The sequence below is a fragment of the Zootoca vivipara genome, chromosome 1, assembly GCF_965207765.1.
Source record: "Zootoca vivipara chromosome 1, rZooViv2.hap1.1, whole genome shotgun sequence".
NCBI classification, from domain to species: Eukaryota; Metazoa; Chordata; class Lepidosauria; order Squamata; family Lacertidae; genus Zootoca; species Zootoca vivipara.
Genome location: NC_142582.1, coordinates 126,459,853 through 126,483,318, shown reverse-complemented (window position 1 = coordinate 126,483,318; position 23,466 = coordinate 126,459,853). Strand labels below are relative to the sequence as shown.

The 23,466-nt window shown below is 42.4% G+C and overlaps 1 protein-coding gene across 2 annotated transcripts in view; it reads left to right on the top strand.

The window, feature by feature from the left end:
- HIF1A (hypoxia inducible factor 1 subunit alpha) overlaps positions 1-23,011 on the top strand; it is a 38,022-nt gene extending 15,011 nt beyond the window's left edge. The window contains exons 2-15 of one of the 2 annotated variants that reach the window (XM_035104323.3): positions 5,996-6,186; positions 8,021-8,166; positions 8,325-8,409; positions 10,045-10,157; positions 10,640-10,842; positions 12,569-12,675; positions 13,164-13,311; positions 15,241-15,461; positions 15,651-15,931; positions 16,937-17,062; positions 17,451-17,824; positions 18,780-18,894; positions 19,972-20,098; positions 21,171-23,011. In XM_035104323.3, the coding sequence (XP_034960214.1) occupies positions 5,996-6,186; positions 8,021-8,166; positions 8,325-8,409; positions 10,045-10,157; positions 10,640-10,842; positions 12,569-12,675; positions 13,164-13,311; positions 15,241-15,461; positions 15,651-15,931; positions 16,937-17,062; positions 17,451-17,824; positions 18,780-18,894; positions 19,972-20,098; positions 21,171-21,322 (2,389 nt within the window). In that variant the 3' untranslated portion in view covers positions 21,323-23,011. The remainder of the gene's footprint in view (positions 1-5,995; positions 6,187-8,020; positions 8,167-8,324; positions 8,410-10,044; positions 10,158-10,639; positions 10,843-12,568; positions 12,676-13,163; positions 13,312-15,240; positions 15,462-15,650; positions 15,932-16,936; positions 17,063-17,450; positions 17,825-18,779; positions 18,895-19,971; positions 20,099-21,170) is intronic. The other variant, XM_035104333.3, reaches the window with a different exon arrangement.
- Positions 23,012-23,466: the final 455 nt, after the last annotated feature.

The following is a 23,466-nucleotide window of genomic DNA, read 5'->3' as shown; positions in this document are numbered from 1 at the left end:
CTAGATATTTAATTTTGGATGTTTTAATGTAGTTGTTTTACTGTGTGTGTTAATTATGGATACCTGTAGTTTTGTAATTGGCTTTATTCTTACTATTTTGCTGTTGGCTTTTATTTGTCTCTCATCTGCCTTGGTAGCTCTTCTTGAAATAAAATGCAATATATTGCGAATTCTTTTTACTACTAGCTACTTCTACTGATAGTACCGCAGCAACGTTGGGCTAAATCAGAGATAGCAAATATGATGACTTCCAGGTGTAGTTGGACTACAACTCCTGCCATCTTTGACCATTGGCACTGTTGGCTGGGGCTGCTGGGAGTTAAGAGTCAAATATCATCTGGAGGGCTTCAAGTTGGCTACCACTGTGCCAAACAGTATGCATGCTGGTTGATGAGAATGGTCTCAAGTATAAGCTTTGCATTATTGTCTGAAAAAGAGCTGAGCAAAGCAGAGGTAACCTGGAGCTGAGAGCAAATAGAAAAACAAGTCTTTTGTTTTTAACAAGACAGATGAAACCACAGGTGGAACATTGACAAATCCTGAGTGCTACTCTGTACTCAGCATAACTTATATCCTCATTATTGGCAGATTCCTGTGTGCATGCCACAATTCTGCAGGAGTGCAGAGAAAACACCAAATGTGGAAGTGGCCACAGAGCTCTTGCTTCCTGAGAAACTCTGCTTTTGCCTTTTAGTGGTGGTGGTTGTTAGAGAGGAGCCTTCAACCCTTATGACTGTGAATGTTGGCTTGAACACTTGTATGCAATGTTTTCTCCTTATGGAAGCCTTAAATGTGGTTAAATAAGATACTGGCAGTGGGGGGCAAGGCCCTGGATGTCTGTTTCAAGGAGAAACAGCATGATGTATGCACAGCCCTGCCTATCATTAAAAAGTTAGCAGCAGTCTATTCCAGGGCTGGGGAGCCTGGGCCCCCACAAATCTTACCGAACGCCAACTTTCAGTATGGCCAGTGGACAGGAATGATGGGAGCTGTACTTTCACCTTATCTGGAGGGCCACATGCTCCGCAGCCCTGGAATGGTTTCAGTCCATTCTCCACGCCCCCATGATTTCAGTGACGAAAGGACCCCCAAGGTAGCTTATAAATAGAACAAAGCATAAAACTATACTATATTGCCTGCATCATACTTGTCCAAATCATGAATCCCTCTTCAGTTTGTGCTGTGGATAAACAAACATTCCTCTGGTAAATATGCTTCAAGTCATGAGTTTCCTTGACAGGACTCCAAGGCAGTAGGAAGTTGTACAAATCCTGCCGACCTAGTTCTTTGTGTAACTTGGGGAGCTGCCATCCGCATTGTGTTTGTGACACAGGAGTGCTTCTGCCTGTCAATAGTTATGTCTAAAAACACAATGTTGAAAGAGTAATGTTAGCTGTGTTCAAGAAGGGTACATTGATTGACAGATGTTGCCAAAGGCAGAAGAAGCAGATGTTGCCAAGAGAGATGGGAGCGGCTTGGCAGCATCTACAGGGTGTGGGCCGACCCTTTCCAGTAGACACAGCAGTGAGTTCTGAGGAATCCAAAATGGATCAGGCCTGCAAGTATTTGGCTATTTAAAACAACCCGATGAACTTCAACTTTCCACCCAGAAGATTCTGTTCCTTCTCTCTGCCAATTCATTTCTCTCCCATTACTTTGAACCGCTAGCCTTTTAAAAAAGCCTTTTCCTGCCTTCCCACTCTTCTCTCTTTTGACATGCTGTGTTCCCAAACCCCAGCTGCGCCTCGTCTTATAGCTTTGCTGTTTATTTCTCCCCTCCAAGCCCAGATTGGAGCATCTCTGCGAATCACAGTTGACAATCCTTACTGCTAGAACAGTTAAGTCACTGGCAGAAGGACCTCTGCAACATTGCCACAGCTTATTCAGTTGCTGAACAGAGGTGCCAGTGGCATATAATATATGAAGCTACTTCCAGACCCGGGGTGCAGGATACGACTCTAGCCATGTTGTTACCATGTTGTTACCATGAAACATCAAGTAACATTTCTGGTGCTTTTTATATGGGCTTCCTTGCCAGTATTTGAAACTGGTATAAGCTAGTTGCCAAACAGCACCTTAAACCTAGGTTGCGCTTGCCACAGTGGAATGTCTTGTTTGTCAGGGGTTTGGAATACATGACCCTCGGGGTCTCTTCAAGCACTACAGTTCTACAATTCTATGATCTCAACTACATTGTTTGAATGTAGCTTTCCCTTACAACAAGTCTCTTGTCCCAGTAGTATGCAAGAAGAAGAAACACACAAAGTGGAAATGGCAGTGAACCATGGACAAAGGCAGAAGTTTTTAAACGCTGGTTGCTGGGTTCCATTTGGGTGGCTTGTGGAAAGCAGTCATTCTCATTCTCATTCTCTCTTACTCACTCTCTCTCTCACACACACACACACACTCCTTGATGTGATGATGGAGGCAGTGTGCTTCTGAAATACCACTTGTTGGAAGCTGCAAGAGGGGAAAATGCTCTTGTGCTTAGGTCCTGCTTTCTGGGTTCCTACTAGTTGGCCGCTGGACTAGATGGGCCATTGGCCCAATTCAGCAGGTTCTCCTTATGTATATATCCTCACTTGTATTCTACAGATAATTGGGCCTGCTAGATCAGGCCACTGGCCCATCTAGTGGCTAGCTGCCATTGATAGCCAGATTCAGAAAGCATAAGGCTAATTCTCTTTTAAAGCCATCCAGGTTGGTGGCCATCACTCTTTCAGAGAACCGACGTGAGGCTGGTTATGTTTCATACTAGCATAAAAACAATGAGATGTTAATTCTGTAACTCAGTTTAGTTGTTGTATATTATTGAAAAAGTTCAGAATATTATTTAAAAAAATGAAAGTACGTTGTGCCTTCTATTAGGCTGTTCTTGCCTCCTCAGGGAGTGCCTGTTGCCCAGGCTGGGCAACACTACTCTAGAAATTGTTCCTCCTCTTAAATGTTGTAATAGCTTTATGAATAGGCTTATTAGTAGCCTTTTGAAGTTAAATATTTCATTTGAGTTGTGTATGTGTGTGTGTTTCATCACAATCTGATAGAAGTGGTGGTTAGTTACATCTGAATTTAAGTGCTTGCTGCAGTAGATTATTTTAGTGGGTCTGACTTCATCGTTGAAACAGATGGGTTGTGCAGCTGAGATGCTTGATGTATCTGGTACACTGAATCAATTGATTGCTGGCAATCTTGCTCATAATTCAGGTAGCAATATGTGATATTTTGGGAGTAGTTTTATTAATAACCACTTAGCTCTTTTTATAATACGACTTGAGTGTTCAGAGTATTGAATCATATTTACAGCCTTGTAAGGCAGGTGTGGGGGAACATTTGGCCCTCCTCATGTTTGCTGAACTGCAGCTCCCATCAGCCCCAGCAAGCATGGCTAATGGGTATTGTAGTTAAGCAATATCTGGAGAGCTGAAGAGCCCCCACACTTGTTGTAAGATAAGATCTATATTAACATAAACTGTTCATGATCAGACAAAAGAGAACCTAGATTTGTAGGGCTATTAATTAATAAATTAAATGCCTCCTGGAAAACCTCCAGAGCTGGCTCTTAATTTTATGTATTTATTTCAATAATTCATATCTTCCAAGAGAGTCTCAGGAGAGACATTCAAGGCAGCTTACATCCTTCATAAAACACAAAACAATACTTTTGCTGCAAGCATCATTTGAAAACTGCCTTTCAACTCCCTCATTAGTCACTTTTGTGCTGGCTGTTCTGTTCTCTTCACTATCTTCCATCTTGCCTTTCACTCTGCCAGTCTGAATGCCGCAGGAACTCCCTTCCAATTCTCCTCCCACCAAGCTCAGCACGCTGAGCCCTTAAAAATCACCCTCTATGCTCTTCCTCCACCTTCCAAACAGTTCACTTTATAGCAGCTCTCCTACACATCTCTTAACAATTCACTGTCTCTTGCTGCCAAATCATTCCTCACAGCGCTGCTGTGCCAATCCTCCCTAAAGTCCCACAAACCTCCCTCTCATCTCACTCAACCTTTCAGTGCTGTAGTCAAAACTCCTTCTGAAGTCAACAGCTCCTCCTCCTTATCAGTAGCATATTGAACCATCACATCGTGGTTAATAGGTGCGGGCAGACCTGTTTTCCTTGAATTTCTCCAATCACCTATTATTATGTCAGTACATTGCCTTCCCATCATAAGCTACCCAAGGTAGCTAAGATTAAAATGAACTCTTTAAAGGTTATATATTAAACAATATTGATATAATGGTTAGTGTCAGACTAGGATCTGGGAGACCAGAGTTCGAATCCCCACTCAGCCATGAAGCTCGCAGGGTGACTTTGGGCCTCTCACCATGAACTCCTCCCAGGAGAAGTGGGATATACCGTAAATGTAGTATTAATAATTGTGTGTATGAAAAATTCCAGGGGGGTGGAAATAACAGATTGTTGTGAAATGGTGGCCACTTGGTCACATTTTGGATTAGCCCTAGGTGTGCACAGTAGTGCAAAGTTAACAAAATTGCATCTCAGTTTGAGGGGATATACTATCCTTCAGCAAAACAAAACAAAGCAAAAACAAGCACTTGCAGAATATTTGATTTTTAGAACCATTCTTGGCTCAGCTGGTGAATTTCCTTGTAATTGCCACATCACAGAGAATTCTTAGAGTAGAAATTCTGCAGAGAAGGGTGCATGTGACAAAGTGGAACTACCCCCCCCCCAAAATGATTTTGCATAGATTCTTCTCTCTCTCCTTTAAACAAAGGGGGGGGGAGGAATTGGAAGGTGAGCTCCTATTACAGAAGTGATGCTACAAATCCAGGGTATCTTGTACAACCCTTTCCCTCCCCAAGAGAAATCTCTGAACAGGACCCCAGAGGAAGCACGCCGAGCGGCTTGTAAGGCATTCCTGTTCAAAAGGCATAGCTGCTCAGTTTCTCCATGAGTAAGTCATCTGGATAGCTTAAAGGAATTGCCTTACAAGGAAGATCTGAGCTGCTGTGAAATGCAAGCTATATTGGGTCGAAATAGTAACTGGAAAAAATTAGCTCAACCTTTCAAAAACTTGCTATGAGAACGGTGCCTACCCTCCTGCTCATCTTTCCTACATTGCTGCTTCTTTCAGGCTTTGCATATCTCTCTGCAGCCACTGCTCTGGCTTGCTGGTTATCCTCCCCACCACTCTGGTGGAGCTATTCCAGTGGGACCAGTGCCACACATAGAGACAATACCACAGGTAGAGCCATGTGCTTGACCATGGCAGGTGTGCTAGCATTGCTTTGCTTTTGAGTTTCTAGCACTGTGGCCTTCAGAGGCATGGCTGGTGTTGGCAAAGGACAGAGTGTCTATTAGTGGTGGCCCCTCACAATGGGATTCCTTCCCAAGGAAGTCCCAGTCGCCCGCTCCTTGCTGGCTTTTGCAAAGACAGCTGAAACCTTATTTCGGGCTGACTAAACCAATTTTATTACTTTAACAGGGATTATTATTTTGTTGTTTTGGCATTTGTTGTTGGTTAAGCGCTCAAAATAGTTCTGAAACTTCATTATTTTGCCCTGAATGCAGTAACTCTGTATTGGAATTGCTAGCAATTGTCCACTCCTTGCAAACCACTGTTTTTCAATCGTTGGACACCTCCCACCACCCCCAGCCACCTTAGCCAATGGACAAAGAGGATGGGAGTTATAGTGCAGTATCATCTGGGGGCTCAAGGCTGAAGAACACTGTTGTAAACCACCTATGGAGCCTCCTCTAGCATTGAATGTCAGATTCAAGGGGTCCCCACCCCTTTTAAAGTGCAGCCATAAAGGCTACGTGTTTGAGGTTCTTTCTCCCTTCTAGACTAAAAACCTGTGGCGTTTCTCACGGTGAGAAAGATAAAACTAGCCATGTGGTCCTCATGGTACCTAGGAGGTTGGTATGGTGGCTCTGTCTTCAGGTGGTTGCTTGGAGGCAATAATTGCTCAATGAGAACACAAGGCAAATACACATGGTCTTAAATACTCATGCTTAACTTTATTTCCGCAGGATTAGTTCAGAACGCAGAAAGGAGAAATCCAGAGATGCAGCCAGGTGCAGGAGGAGTAAGGAATCGGAGGTGTTCTATGAACTGGCTCACCAGTTGCCTCTTCCCCACCATGTGAGCGCACATCTCGACAAAGCCTCAATTATGAGGCTAACAATCAGCTACCTGCGCATGAGAAAACTGCTTGATGCAGGTGAGATTTTACAGTTGAAGAAGGATGGAAGGGGGTCCTCAAGATGAGTGAAAAGTAGGGTTTGTAACAATTCGGTGAATCAGAAGTTTTAACTCTTGTGTTTGTGTTGCAACGATCTGAAATTGCATCATTTCCCAGCAACTTAATTTCACTCCCCACCCCATGCAGGTCAGGAAGGTCATTTCGTGAAATAATTGGAGGGGAAAACTCAAGAAGTATCTTTTTTCAGTGGTGGAGCTCAAAGTTTGCCATCCTCTCACCCTCAACCCCTGTGACATTGCTTTTGCTAGAGAATGTTACCTCCACAAAATGATGAGCTCTGGGAGAGATAACAGACTTGCTACATTTTGTTAAAGACTGTCAGCAACACAAGCTTTTTCGAGTTTTATTTGCGTATACTGTATACCCTACTCAGTTAAATTGCCACTGTTTCCACAATATTTTCTCAGCTGCCTCTGCTATCTCTTAAAAGCCCATTTTATATATCTTTTATGTAACCTATAATACCTGGTTTATGCGGAGACAGACACTAAAAGGCCCAGGGCACGGTTTGAAGGCACATGGTGTTCTAAACTTTCTGAAACTATGAAGTTTGCTCTTTGCCTGGATGGCACATACTGTGAGTTGCTGATTTACCTGAGAGAGCCAAACAGGTGTGATCTCATCCACTTGTGAAAGTACGGTACTTAATAGGGAGAGGACTTTTCCCTGAGAAATTTGTGATGTTAAGATATGTGAGTAGCATAGGTCATAAGTACATATAATAATAATAATAATCTAATAATAAATAAATAAAATATAAACAACTGTCTTTCATTTCAAGAAGAAATATAGAGGTGATTCACAAACAAATAATTTTTTTTTATTTATACCCTACCCATCTCAGGTATAAAATCCAAGAAGCAAAATAATAATAATTAAACCAATTACAAAAAATAGAGCTACCTGTAATTAAAATACATAGTAAAGCAAGTATAATAATAATAATAATAATAATAATAATAATAATAATAATAAATTTATACCCCGCCCATCTGGTTGAGTCTCTCCAGCCACTCTGGGCGGCTCCCAATTGAATATTAAAACAATACAGCATTAAATATTAAAAGCTTCCCTAAACAGGGCTGCACCCATAATTAAATATTTAATTTAATTAAATAATTAAATATACAATGAACAAGCTATTTAAAACAGCAAAACAGTTAAAACAGTTAAACAACAATCGGATTGAGAGATTCAAATCTAGAGATCTGGGAAATTGAATGCACTGGCTTTGTCTCCCAAATCTTTGACCAGGCATTATCCTCAGTTTGGTATCCTTCTCCCAATGTTCCTTTAGACCAGGCATCCCCAAACTGCGGCCCTCCAGATGTTTTGGCCTACAACTCCCATGATCCCTAGTTAACAGGACCAGTGGTCAGGGATGATGGGAATTGTAGTCCAAAACATGTGGAGGGCCATAGTTTGGGGATGCCTGCTTTAGACCCTGTAGGTTTCCCATATCAAATTAAGTAGTTGATAGTGTACTCTTGCAGTCACATCCTTAGCATCAATATTGTATGTTCAGAGTCAAGGTTTTAGTGGCCTCTGAAATCTAACATTTTGACTTTATAATGTATAATGAGCCTTCAGGCTTTTATGTAGGTTCTATAACTTTCATCTTTGATTAGCACCAACTTTCCACCTTGAAAGTGTTATTATGACTGGTGTGTTTTAGCGATGATATGAATGAGTGCTGGTGGAATCAAACAGGAAATATGAACATGGGTGACCGACCAAATTTGTCTAGTGCCTAAGTGTCTGAAATCTAATGTGTAGATGTCTTAATGTCTAGGTGACCTGGAGGCAGAAGCTGAAATGGAGACTCAGCTGAATTGCTTTTACTTAAAAGCTCTTGACGGATTTGTCATGGTTCTCTCAGAGGATGGAGACATGATCTACATGTCTGAAAATGTGAACAAGTGCATGGGGCTCACACAGGTAGGAAGCCATCATCTCCTACCATCGCTTTAACTAAAATAAAATATTGTCCTACAATACAGCCACAGTCCCATTAACTTAAAAGTACTGAACCTGGGTTGTGTCCGGTGTTTTGTCTATGGAAAACACACTATAAGATTGAACTTTTTCTTTTGCAGTTCGAGTTGACCGGACACAGTGTGTTTGATTTCACTCATCCGTGTGACCAGGAAGAGCTGAGAGAAATGCTCACCCACCGGAATGGTAAAACAGTGATGTTCAGGCTTTTAACTTCAGGTCGCATGCCTCCTCTGATTGCTTGCTACTGATTATGCTTGATTGATTTAAGGAACAGCCTAACCCAGGATACCTAAATTAAGTGAAACACCCAGGGCTGCTTTTCAAAAGTTATGAAAAGTTTTTGCATTGCAGAGTTTGTTATGTTGTACTTTTCTGACTGTTGTAAGCTTCCTTGCAAGGGTTTGAACCTTAAAAGTTGGGAGTTATGCAAATAAAAATACAGATTTTAATATATTGAGTAGAAATTGTGATTCAGTAAATGCGTTTACCCAGCAAAGGATCCTCTTTGTGGGTCCAGAGCCCCTGCCTCCTTTGCATATATGGTAATATGTGACTTGAGCAACCCTTGCGTAGATCTAGACATGCCTGGGCTGTACTTGTGCAAAATCCTCCCTTTTGAGGGCCTGGGGAGCCAGCCACTTGTAAAATGAGTAGTGCTATACACTCATAGACCCAACCCTTCCCATGCCACTGATTGAGGAGTTTATATGAATCAAATCTATGTGTCTGTGGCCCCCACACACATGTATGATCTTCAGGCAGGAGAGAATGTGAACCAGTCCTGAGGATGTAAAATACTTAGCAATAATTGGTCTTTTGACCCTCAAGTGCCACTGTTTCATAAAGTGAAAAGTTTCGGATGTGGAGCAACCATGGTTACATCAGCACAACGAGGGATAAATTGTGCCTTTTGACATGAAGTGCCATAGCACAGTGGTCCTCAACCTTGGGCCTCCAGATGTTTTGAGACTACCATTCCCATCATCCCTGACCACTGGTCCTGCTAGCTAGGGATCATGGGAGTTGTAGGCCAAAAACATCTGGAGGCCCAAGGTTGAGGACCACTGCCATAGCATACTCTGCTGTGGCTCCACCCCACAGGGAAATTTTACTTGGAACAGTGGGATTACAACTTACACATTGCAAGTGTCGCTTCATGCCATGGGAAGCTCTGAGCAAAAATGAGTACCCTTTACTGTTTTTCTCATCTGCAAAACAGTTCATCTATCTTAATGATAGGATCTGTTTTCTGCATGTGCTTGAGAAGTACATTTAAGTACCTCTTGAAGATAAACTAAATCTGGTTTGACCTGCCTCGGGATTTGTTTGTTTGCCTTTAATTAAAAGTGGGGAGAGGCATTCTAAAACACAGCCCTGATACTATTCTGTTAATCCACTCACTTCTAAGTTGTTGTCCTCTAGGCCTTTTAAATTTTCATCTACACTGAGCACCTGTCTCCCACAATATTGACTACTTCTGCATTAATTGCTGCATTTCCTGAAACTGACATAGCAATAACCAGCATTGTAACAGCCACACTGGTTGGGCTGTTTGCATCCATTATGACAGTGGCCACATCTGGATGTTTGGGCTGCTGAATAGGATACAGTGGTGCTGAGGCTCTCCTTTCCCTGCCATGTTCTCAACTCCAGCAGTTTCTACAGCATTCAACACCCTTTGAAATGCTTTAAACTCTGCTGGAAAAGAAACCGTAAAAGTACTTTTGCTGCCTTAAGACTGTATTTCAGTTGTTGCCTTCTGGATTCAATATTGTATAAAGTAGTGTATAATACTGATCTTAAACACTTTTGCATTAGGTTCTGTGAAAAAGGGGAAGGAACATAACACGGAGCGCAGCTTTTTCCTCAGAATGAAGTGTACATTAACCAGCCGAGGAAGAACTGTCAATATAAAGTCTGCCACATGGAAGGTAATCATACATGTGCTCTCAGAGCAACAGACTTTGAAGTTAGAATGGCTGGTGTCAAGATTTACAGTAGACCCACAGCTTACACACATGTGTACATGTTTAGCTGTACACACTTGGCAAAAAAAATTCAAAAATTTTTTTAAAGGAGGATGGCATCTGGGTGGGAAAGACTTTAGCAATCCCACCAGCCATTGCACCCAATGTTTTTTTTTGCAGTCGGTGAGCCTTTGAGGAGCATCAAAGTAATGCTTGAATTAGCAATGGCTTTTGCTGCAAATTAGATACATAAGCTTGCTGCCTTTTGATGTTCCTCGGGTAATTAGAGTCGGTAGCTAAAGTTCAATTGCCGAATGGTGAAGCTCCTTGTCATACAATACCCCTTTCAACTTGTGTTGTCTGATTCCCTCCATTACTTTGTCCTATATGGTATTCCTTTTTGCCTCAAGCAGTAACCAAGCTCCCCTTTTCACCCCAACACCCAGGTACTTCATTGCACGGGGCATATTCGCGTCTATGACAATTGCAACAACCAGACAGTGTGTGGATATAAAAAGCCCCCCATGACGTGTTTGGTGTTAATCTGTGAACCCATCCCCCATCCATCAAATATTGAAGTCCCCTTGGACAGCAAGACGTTCCTCAGCCGCCACTGCCTTGACATGAAATTTTCATACTGTGATGAAAGGTAAAAGCTCTGACTGAAAGTAAGTGGTGCCTGGCTTTTCCCGTGAATGGTGGTAGGTGGACCTGCATGTTGTTACTAGCCTTGTCTGTTTCCTTGACACTTTATTTGGCAAGAGTTAAACACGTAGGTCCTTGGGTTTTGCAACTCCAGAATCTGAAAACCAATGATGCAAAATGCTTTCCAGAGAAATTACGTGATGTACGTTCCATTTCAATAAAAAAAATATCCTTCCAGTAGCACCTTAGAGACCAACTAAGTTTGTCATTGGTAGGAGCTTTCGTGTGCATGCACACTTCTTCAGTTACACAGTTCCATTTTAAGTTATGCTTAACCGTTTCATAAGCTTATAACCAAAATCAAGGTGTTTTTTTTAAAAAAAATTATTGAGGCAATAATGCCACCCAGGCAATAATGCCACTGCCACCCAGTGGCCAAAAGAATTAAATACTTTATGCTAGCCAATAACTAAAACATGGTCCTTCTAAACATTCAGCTTGGAGCAGAAGTGATTCTCACCATGAACACTAAGGGCATTTTATGTAGTTTCTGTTACACCTTTATGTAAAACATTTTCATCCCATGATTTTATGCCCTGGATGCACCTTATCTAAAACTCAAAAGAAACAAAACCCTCATCAAGAGTCCGAATATGATGCATGGCAATGGCAGTTATTATTGGAACTGGTGTCAAGCTGAAATTGGTGGCATGAATTGGACCTAAAAGTTGTACTTGAATTCACAGTACTGAAGCAGCTGCCTTCTGTGTTAAATTACTGCTAGTTGTGATACGGAGGCATATATCTACCATGATAAAAAGCAAAATGTAGGAGGGAGACATGCCTATGTATTGGCTGTATCATTGCATTTGTGGAATGACTTCAGTGGAACCTCCCTTCTCCATGTGTCACCTGCCCCAAAATTTGCTCTGGAAGGTTGAAGGGACACCGCCCCCCCCCCCCAAATATTTTTTGGGTAAGGGGAGCAGAGAGTGGGGAAGTTCTGTTGCACTTGCAGAAGTCATTTTGCACAAGCAACAATTTAGTTGGATACAGCCTGAAAAGGGCATGATGAGAATCTTGGAGGGCCTTGGTTATCAGTGTCTTGATTAGATTAGGGGAGTGACTTCCCCATTTTTTGAAAAATGAGTTATTTACAGGGAACACACAGGCTGGCTCTAGACAAGGCATCCCTAAACTTCGGCCCTCCAGATGTTTTGGACTACAATTCCCATCATCCTTGACCACTGGTCCTGTTAGCTAGGGATCATTGGAGTTGTAGGCCAAAACATCTGGAGGGCCGCAGTTTGGGGATGCCTGATCTAGACACATCAAAGAAGCGTTTCAGTTTAAAGCACTGTAAATTTAAAGAGGGAAAACGGGTAGAGAAAAACAGGACTCCAAGTCACCATCTGGTGGCACAAAGTTATATTGCACATGCAACACATATAAATCACTTTTTCTTTACCAGTCTAGCTGAGGCCTAATTTAATATGGGAAGTGATAATAATTCATACGGCTGTTCCGAAAAGCCACAAGCAACTTATTTGCTAATGCAGCTAACCAAGTGGTTTGTGTTTGTTTCAGTAGCTTGCAGCCTGGGTGTGGTTTTCCTTGAAGTCACCTGCCCTTATTAAAAAACAAAATACCTGACCTTAAATAAAGTTTTATCTGCACTGCAATATGTAGAAATATTACTGAATTAACATCCTTTTCCCTTTTGTTTCAAGGATTACGGAACTGATGGGATACAACCCCGATGAGCTCCTGGGTCGCTCCATATATGAATATTATCACGCCCTGGACTCTGATCATCTGACCAAAACACATAATGACAGTAAGTGGTGTGTGTGTGTGTGTGTGTGTGTGTGTGTGTGTGTGTGTGTGTGTGGTTTTATAAATGAGATAGTTAAAGGCTGAAGTACACTCTCTGTTGCTTACTTCTAGCTATCATGCGCCATAGTGCCAGCAACATTCTAAAGGCTATGGATTGTTTCACTGTTAACCATTTTAGACATTGCCAAACAATGTAAATCAGGGGTAGGCAACCTAAGGCCCGTGGGCCGGATGCGGCCCAATCGCCTTGTAATCCGGCCCGCGAACAGTCCGGGAATCAGCGTGTTTTTACATGAGTAGAATGTGTCCTTTTATTTAAAATGCATCTCTGGGTTATTTGTGGGGCATAGGAATTTGTTCATTCCCCCCCCCCCAAAAAAAAAAAATAGTCCGGCCGACCACATGGTCTGAGGGACAGTGGACCGGCCTCCTGCTGAAAAAGGTCGCTGACCCCTGATGTAAATAATGTGTGTTTCTTTCTGCTTCCAGTGTTCGCTAAAGGACAGGTGACCACCGGGCAGTACAGAATGCTTGCCAAACATGGGGGCTATGTTTGGCTTGAGACTCAAGCAACCGTCATATACAACAATAAGAATTCTCAGCCACAGTGTATAGTGTGTGTGAATTATGTCTTGAGGTGAGCTTTCTGTGTTACCTGTGGGTATTTAGGGGTGGGTGTTTTTCAATGCCAGAGATCAGTCTAGTGACACCAGTTGTTGTTGTTGTTGTTGTTTAGTCGTTTAGTCGTGTCCGACTCTTCGTGACCCCATGGACCATAGCACGCCAGGCACTCCTGTACTGTATGCCTAAACAGCCTGGCTATCTATCTATCTATCTATCTATCTGTCATCTATGTAGTTCATTGTATTTTCTCTCTCTCTCTCTCTCTCTCTCTCTCTCTCTCTCTCTCTCTCTCTCTCTCTCTCTCTCCCTCTCTCTCTCTCTCGTGCAATACTGTTGCCTTTGCTAGCAAAACATATTTCCTTTCATTTTAAGGGAAGCTATGAAAACCTGAATGCATAATTCATATAACCCAATGTGTATGTGTGTTTTCATATTATGCTGTCAGAGATGCCCAAGGAACTTGCTAACAAGACTAACTAGAAAATGGTTACATCGGAGTCGCACCATAGCTCCTTTATTCCTATAGATTGCCTCATTCTATATTTTGGGGGGGGGGCAGTTAAAGCGTGTACACACACACACACACACACACACACACGTAATATTCACACAATGTACATACATTTTTATAGCTTGGATTGTGCCTGAATTGTGCTGCATATATATTAAAAATGAAAAACACCAGTAGACACCTGTATATGTAAATGCACCCTAGTCTGCTTGTGTGTGTGCAGTCCAGTCCGTCATGCAGACTCCCACAGGGCATATTAACCCCATTAATACAAATAGCAGAACTGCCATTGCAGGGAACATGCCTGGGTTAAATGTGTGCACATGCCACCTACACGATCTATCTGCCTTGCAATTTAATCATTCTCTGGGACACAAGTACCGTGCAGCATTCAGAGATGGAACGCTGAATGGACCCACCAGTACCTTCTATTGCCTTACATCGTTGTGTATGTTAACACCCATGTGCATATATATTGCGTGCATGTGTTGGGGACGGGGAAGGGTAAATGAGGCTCAATTGAGCCATGGAGGGCAATGTTCTGTGAACAGCCACTGCGCCTGTGGTGAGACCTCATAGTGCGTGCTCTTAGTATATAGTGCACTAAAAGAACAATCTATAGAAGGATGCAATTAAACATCTATATTCATTAACAGTACCAGATATCTGTCACATCATATTTGCCTCTTCATTAGGGCTTTTCCAAACAAGTAGAAAGTTGGTTTTTTTAATAAAAAAATTCTATAGGACTCTATGTTCTATACCTTAAAGGTTGTAGACTACAAATATCTTCCTATCTTATATTGCTTGAAATACATAAAACAAAATATATAGGGAGAAGCAGCTTATCAACTTTGTAGATGACTACAGTGTTACGGCTTCCATCAAGAGAACGTATCTTGGATAAATTAATGTGGCCTGAGATGTTACGCTTTGCATACTAATCTCTATTTTGTCTGCATCCTTCAGATTTGTTCTCATATTGCACTAATCCGGAAAGCCTCTTGCCAGGCTACTAATGAACATGTCCACCCCAGTCTCACGAGTTTGCTAACCACTGAGTTCAGGCTAATTCCCAAGTAAGTGTTGCAGTGGTTTTAGAGTATTGTTCTGGGTTCCTCAATGAGAGGATGAGTAGCAGGAGATCAGTTTCCTGGAAAAGCAGCTTGCCCGCTACTTGCAATCCTTCCCTGCAGTGTGCAGCCATAGGGGGAAGTGTTGGATGTGTTCTATAGGTAGGTGTGGTCAGTTCAGCATATGGACTGAGTTAACACCGTAAAGTTCTCTGCAACAAGCAAGGGTCCTGTGGCAGTCGCTCAGGGATTCATCGGCAGGAAAGGGATAGAAAGTGTTGGATGCCACTAAAGTAACAAACTGGGGAATCAAAGGCTACAAGGTGCTCTCTAACATTCCTCCTCTTCTCTTCTGCAGTGGCATTGTTCAGGGCGATTTGATTTTTTCACTCCAGCAAACCGAGCGCATGTTGAAACCAGTGGATTCCCCTGAGGTGGGAATGATCAAAATACTGGACAAGACTGAACTGGAAGACAGCAACAGCCTCTATGAGAAGCTTAAGAAGGAGCCAGATGCATTAACCTACCTTGCTCCAGCAGCTGGAGACACCATAATAGCGTTGGATTTCAGCAATGATGGTGGGTGGGTGTTTAATTCAGGCAGCCTTCTGACAGGCAGAGTTGCCTATGAAGTACATTAAAAGCAAGCGGCATGTTTTGCCGGATGCCCTCAGGGTGTCGCAAGTGTAAAATGTGCTGGGTTTTTAATGAGGCCCTTTAAGGTGGGACACAACACTTAGGGTGATGGCTTTTCTTTAATTTTTGTAGAGTCTGATGAGCAGCAGTTTGATGACGTTCCCTTGTATAACGATGTAATGCTCCCCTCATCCAGCGAGAAATTGCAGAGTATAAATTTGGCTATTTCCCCTCCGCCTGCTTCTGAAGCTACAAAGCCACTTCGTAGCAATGCGGACCCAGCACTCAATAGAGAGGTGGTGTCCAAGCTGGAGCCCAGCACAGAGCCCTTGGATCTTGCTTTCTCCATCCGCCGGATGCAAGAAAAACCAGATACTCCTTCTGATGGAAGCCCCAGCCAAAGCCCACCTGAGGTTAGTCATCTGATAATCTGCTGCAGATCTGTAATTTTTAACTGAATCTCTGTTTTTGACCTGTAAATAAAATATCTCTATTTTCAATGTCAAATTTGTCAGCTTTGTATCCCGCCCTTCTTCCAAGACGCTTGGGGGCAGCATACATTTCACTATCAGCTTAAAACAATCCAGTCAGCATAACGTGATCCAACACCAAATAATGCAACAGGAGAGCTAGATAAGTCAAGCTCCTTTTGGATCATAGAAAGCTGATTTGTGTTGCTCCATCTAGCTCAGTATTGTCTACTCTTGACTGGTAGCTGCATTCCCAGGATTTCAGACAGGTCTCTTACTCAGCCCTACCTTGAAATGCTGAGGATTGAACCTTGCAGAACAGCTCCTCTTGCTTCACTTGACTCATAGCAGATGGTGGCTTAAGCCAAGCATTTTGAGCTGCACAGAATTCTGCCCTCTGACAACTTGCAACCCTTCTTTACTGATGAGCAAAGGAAAGGATTACTAGATTGAGGAGAAGATTTTAGAAAGGTGATTTTTAGTGAGGGCGAGGGGGGTGTCCCTTGAATTTGGGGATATATTTATGACATTAAATATGTGTGAGCTGCAACAGCCACGGGCTGCGTGTTCCTGGAATCTTGAAGAATCCTGATTACGGAAGCTCTAATGCATTGTGGGGAAATCTTTGAACATACAGTGGTACCTCTACTTACGAATGTAATGCGTTCTGAACGCATATTCATAAGTCAAAAAAAAATTGTAAGTCGAATCCCATAAGAATGCATTGGGAGAAAAAATTCGTAAGTTGAAGCAACCCTATCTAAAAATCCGTAAGTAGAAAAAATCCTATCTAAACCGCATCCAAGATGGCGGACGGAGCTCCATTCGTAAGTAGAAACATTAGTAAGTAGAGTTATTCCTAAGTATAGGTACCACTGTAGACCACTTTTAAAATTGGGTGAGGGAAATGCACAGTTTGTTGAATAGAGGTGTGGATTGTCTTTACAGCCCCGTAGTCCTCCTAATGACTATTGCTTCAATGTGGACAGCGAGATTGACAGCGAGTTCAAGTTGGAGCTGGTGGAAAAGCTATTTGCAATAGACCCAGAGTCCAAAAACCCATATTCTATGCAGGTGAGGAAACACTCACTTTCTAGGCCTCCGTTGTGGCCTAAATTCAGATTTTCTTAGGCCTCCGTTGTGGCCGCATTCAGTTTTTTTAAATGTTTACTAATAGTGTGCAGTGTTAGCCGGCAATGTTTTTATAGAACTTGTGTGACCTGGAAGCTGGAAGGCTCAATTCAACCTGGGATGAGGAATGAAACACAAGAATTGTGTACATAGCCGCGTTGCTCACTGTGTCCGTTCATTTAAATGGGGCTCTCAACATTTGGAAATGGCAGGAGGTTTGGAAAGCAGCAATTTTTGGTAGATGGGAGCCCTAAAGATGGCTCGACCATCACTGCAGTCTCGATTTCCCTGTCAAAAGATGCAATTACACTTTCTTGTGCTGACATTTCAGGAAACTGATTTAGACCTGGAAATGTTGGCGCCCTACATACCCATGGACGATGACTTCCAGCTGCGTTCCTTTGACCAGCTTTCTCCGCTGGAGAACAATTCGGCAAGCCCTCCTTCCAAAGTGGGCACCGTCACGGGATTTCAGCCTGCCGCAGACAAGAAACTACCTGTGACAATCAAACATGAGGATGAATCGACAACACTGATTGCTCCTGTTCACATCGTCATAGAAGCCGAGAGTGCCCCAGCATCACCCTATGCCGAGAATCTCAGTCGAACAACGTCTCCAGTCAGAGAAGGAAAAGGCACGACAGAGCAGGAAGAGAAGCCGAGTCCAGGAGTGCCAAACTTGTTAACAGTCACGCTGGGTAAAAGGTAGTTTAAATATATATAAAATATAATATAATATATAATAATATGTTGCCCACTTGATCTTAAAACCAGTCACGTAGCTCAGTCGGTAGAGCAGGACACTCTTAATCTCAGGGTCGTGGGTTCCCGTGTTGCTGCAGGGAGTTGTGTACTTTTATCACAGTTGACTTGATACCTATTGATTCTTTTACCAAAAAGATATCGCTAGGTTTCAGCCAAATACTGTCCTATAACACAATTCCAGGTTTAGGCTTCAGGTTATCAGTCTCTGCCTGGATAGTTTTGATCGTGACTAAAACTTTGTATGGTTTGCTTGAAAAAGACTGAGTGTGTGCTATCTTCTTGGCAACACTTATTGCTGCTGGTAATGCTGCCTCGGACAGAGTTTCAATAACTCTTCTCTAGGTGCCAAACGTCTACACAGGAACCCTGAAACTGGTTGCAAGTTAGAGCCAACACAGAAAAGCAGGAATTTTGTATGATGTCTTCATTGCCAGATTGTTTCTCCCCTCCACCCCCAATGTGCTGATTGTTTCATATGCATTGGGAATATTCTACATGGGGGAACTTGCAAACCTTTGATTGCACCACTTTCTTGGCACCAGTCTGTCTCAGAAGTTGCTTCAGTCTTACTGAGGTGCAGTTAACCTCATACCCCATCCTGTTGTTGACTGACCACTGCTGCCCCAAACATTTGAACATATCCTAAAAGCTGTTCTTATTCTCTGAAATATGGTCTTCAGGTTTCTCTGAAGACTGTCTCTTCTTTTGTGTTGTACGACACACATCAGTGTTCTGTGAACCCGAGCCCCTTGGAACTCACATTTTTACAAGCAAGAGAGCATTGTGGAACTTACTTTTTCCCCTTTAAAGCCATGACACACATGCGGTTGGTTTTAACCCAGGACATTTGTCTGGAGGGGAGTGGGAATTAACCTTCTGAACTTGTTATTTTCAGTAGATCAACTGCTGCAGCAAATGAAGAAATTAATCCAAAGTTAATAGCTCTGCATAATAGTCATAGGAAACGGAAAATGGAACAGGATGGCTTGCTTTTCCAAGCAGTGGGCATTGTAAGTTTTTAAATATACAGTCCCTCCCTTAAAAAACAACAACACAAGGTTGTTGCTTTTTTTTAAAAAAAAAAAAGCTTAAATTTTCTGGGGTGGTAACTTAAATCAAGTTGTACCCATGTGGTCATGGTTCTGTCCTTCATATCAGGTGATGGTACAGTTGTTTGAACTTTTAAAAATAACCCTATTCAACACCACTGAACCATAGGCATTTCTTTTTAACTTGAGTTCTCTTGCCTCAAGACCCTGCAACGTATCTGGCAGAACTAGGTTTGGTGGGCTTGCACTTTCTGCTCTTCATACCCCATTGGTCCATTAGCTGGCGCTGATCTTTGTAGCCTGGTACACTTGCTTGCTGTGCCACTTGAACCATACACTTAGGGTGACCAGAATTTATAAAGACAAACCCACATCTTAGTTACTACAGTTCAGAAATTCTAGCATCAAACCCTTACAGTTTACCAGCAAGTCTGCACAAAACCATGGCCCAAGGAGTCCAGTTAGTCCCATTTTTAAAGTGAGGAAGACTGGCAGGTGCGAGTGAATAGCCGAATGCAAACATTTTACAACATGGCAGAGAATTCTCATTTTTGCACTTTTTGTTCACAATATTAGCCAAAAGTCTTGTTTGTACAGTTGGGGTAGGTATGCTGCCTGCCTGATCCTATGCATTTCACATGTGAGGGAGTCCTAAGTCAATGTGCATAGGATTGTAGCCATGAGCCTCGGAGATAAACAATTTTGAGATTTAGAGATAAACAATAAATTTTATAGGTGGTGGATCTGGCAGCAACTATTCCAAGGTTGTGTACAGTTGGCGGCCTTTACCTGCCGCCACCAAAGCCTCATCAAAATAAACAGGATGTCCCTTTGCACAGTTTATTGTTCCTAAACTTTTATATTCAGATTTCCCCCTGCAAAATACTGTTTTTTTTAAAAAAGGACCATTTTTGCACAGCAGCTGGTTAACTCGGTAGTATGTCTGTATGGGATCTCTGTAGTTATATTAATTGGACTTCTCTCTTTCTCCCTCTCCCTCTCCCTCCCTCCCCCCCCCCCCAATCTGTGTGTTTTAAGGGCACATTACTGACGCAGTCAAGAAGTCCTGGGGAAAATGTGTCCCTGGCTTGGAAACGCGTAAAAGGATGTAAATCTAATGGGCAGAATGAGGTGTCGGAGAAGACAGTCATTTTAATACCATCAGGTCAGTGGCTGTTCATGGAGCAAGACCAAGTCAGGTGCTCTCTCTTTTTTCCTCTGTCATTGTTAACCTGGAGATGTGTGACACCCCCCCCCCACACTACTACTACTACTACTACAAATAATAATAATACTGAAATGAATGGGGAAGCCAACAAAAGAGTTTCCATTAACCTTAGGATCCAGGGCCCTGTCTGGGTGGGACAGAATTTATCTGCTCCTTGAAGGAAAGAACCGTGGCTTCTGTATTTCCCCCCTACACATTTGGACAAAACCTGAAGCAACAGAAAGAGCGTATGTCAGTGGCAGAGCATCCACATTGCATGCAAAACGTTTCAGGTTCAATCCGTGGCATCTCCAGGTGGGGCTGGGAGAGACTCTGCCGGTCTGTGTAGACAATCCTGAGCAATGGACCAGGGGCCTGACTCCGTACAATACAGCTTCCTGTGTTCCTAATATAAAAGGAGCAGGCTGAGAGAGCAAACCCTTATTGGTATAACGGTTACATGAGGGCCTTAGTTTTGTGTCTACCTGGAGACGGAGAGTGGTGAGAAGAGGGAGGATGGACTGAAATGGGTATTTGAAGTCGGATGGAAGAAATAGTTTGTGGAGGAGAGAGGAGGACTAAGCAGCCACTCCCTACCGGTGTGTTTTGCCTAAAAATAATTAAGTCTTGTAGCCAGATTCTGGGCCTAGAATAGCTGGGTTCTGCAACCTATGTAAAATGTGCCTCTTTTTAGGATAGGAGCGGACCCCATGGCCCTGACTACTTGAGGTCTTACTCAGTCTTTCCTCTGGCTTGCAATTTCAGGAGGCGTTGCCCACACCCTTTTTCTGGGATATATTGTCACAGCCATAAAGACTAGAAACTTGTTTTTGTAATAGAAAACGGAGTCCTGGTTCCACATTCAGTACTTCCGGCACCCCAGCCTTCCTCAGAAAACAGCAGCGTGCACATAGGGCAGTCTAGCAGACCTTGCGCAACTTGTATTCTTTCGGATTTGCCAAACCAATGTTAACCCCGAATAATGTATGTGTTTTGTGCAAGTTAACACATGCTTCCTTCCCCCTTGCAGATATAGCAAGTAAACTTCTAGGGCAGTCCATTGACGAGAAGGGACTCCCGCAACTTACCAGCTATGACTGTGAAGTAAACGCACCCATACAAGGCAACCGCAACTTGCTACAGGGTGAAGAGTTGCTCAAAGCCCTGGATCAAGTCAACTGAGCTTTCCCCACACACAACTGTTCTGTTTTCTTGGACACTGGTGACCCACCACCTAAAAGCAGTCGTATTTATATTTTCTATATCTGATTTTAGAAGCCTGGCTACAGGTACTGCACTAATTCAGTTAGTTTGGTTCTGATCCCCTTTCTACGTTGGACAGTGTTTTTAAAAACAACAATGTTCTTTATGTAACAACAGTAACTTTGGCTAATGGTGCATTTTTTTGGTACATAAACAATCAAAGTCCAGTATGTTTAGAACACACTTGCAATGGCAGCTTTGAAGTAAGCACCTTTTTAAAAAGTAGTATTTATTTTTTATTTTGGATCAAGCGTTTTTGTCACTGAAAATATTTCTATCAAGTGAATCACCACCGCGGTGAAATAGTCTAAGCCTTCTCTCGCGTGGTTGAAGGCATTGTGTGCTCTAATGTTCAGATAAATTTTTACTTTACTTTTTTTAAAGAAGAGAAACATTGCTTTGCAGCAGTGCATTTGTAGCCACAATCGCACAATCTATTTTCTTAAGAAAATAAAAATGAAATGCCAGCAGTTCCTCATGCAATATATACTGCATTTATAAAGCTAGTTTTTAAAGAAAATGGTTTTTTTATTTCTTTTCTCTTCCACTTGTTTATGTTTACTGCCTGTGAAATCATGTAGAAATTTTGGAGTAATTCTATTTTTTTGTCATGTTCTACTCAAAAAAGAGAGGGTTCTTAAATGCTGTGTTTTAATGTCCGTGTATGGTTCGGGGAGGGGGGGGGAGTTCGATCTGGAGGGCCTAGCAACATTTGGGGCATTTTAAAGTTGCTTAAGAGATTACCAGGGAGAGGGTTATAAAATTATGATTCGTCGTGGAGCAAGCAGATAGGAGATTTCCCCCTCCTTTTTGCACTATTTGAACTCTGGCTTTCCCAGTGAAGATTGTTTCAGGACAGAAGGCATTTCTTCACACAATTCACTACTTTAAAGATTACCCATGGAAGACAGGCCTATTGGTGGCTGCCTGCCACAGTAGCTGAGTGGAATCTGTTTGGAGGGGCCGTGGACCTCTAAATGCCAGTTTGCAGGGAAGGGCTGTTGTTGTTTTCACGCCCTATTTCTGGGCTTCCTTGATGCATCTGGCTGGACCTTTGGTCTACTGCAGTAGCGATCTTCTTACGTTACGTATGTGGATGAATTATCTTTTAATTGAAAAACAATGTTTTTAAAGTAGTCGCTTTGCCACCTCTGCAGGGAGAAGTCCCCCCCGTCCCCCCGCCTATAGCTCTGGAAGTTCATGCTAATATTGTGTACCTAATAACTGAATTTTAATGTTCCAATGACCCTGTTTGGTAGAGGTGATCTTTCAAGCAAATCGTAAAGCATCCCTGCCTTGTTAGCAGAGTTGCCTAGTTTCATCATTCAGTTGCTTGGTAATAATTGATGTTTTGGTTTTTAATGCACCTTGTTGCTATTAACATCCATTTGTTTTATTTTTGTTAACCATAGATTTCAGTAATACTGAATATATTTTAGGAACCTTTTTATTTAGGTAATATGTCACAAAACATCTTCATTTCCTTCTTTGTGCTGTATAATAATTATCCCTCCTCCATTTCTTTTTTTCCCTCTTACGTGGTTGGATCTAACACTAACTGTATTGTTTTATTACATCAATAAAACTATATGTGGACCAGGCCTGAAACCGAAGCGTATATATCTGCAGGTGACAGTTAATTTCTAGTGTCTATAATTCTTTGCATTAGAAGTGGTCTTGCAAGTGCCTTTAGTTCACATGTCAAATGTACTTTGCCACTGTAAAGTTGCTGAAAGTATAGAGCAATGATATAGGATTGGATGCCTTTAAGCTTCAGGAATTCATGAAGCTTGTGGTCTGGCAGAAGGATACATATCTGCACATGTACATGCCTATTCAGAAGCAAACTCCATTGTTCTCAGTAAGTCAGTAAGCTTTGATCAGACAGGACAATTTCTGGACATCAAGAGCTTAAGAGGTTCTAGTATCGGAACAGAACTGAAACAACCTCCCACACTCGTTTAACCCGAACATCACTCATAGTTAACTGCAAGCTCTCTGCTTACCCCAATTTAACTGATGGGGGCGAGGAGGAATTATTGTTGCTATTTGGGAGTCATAAA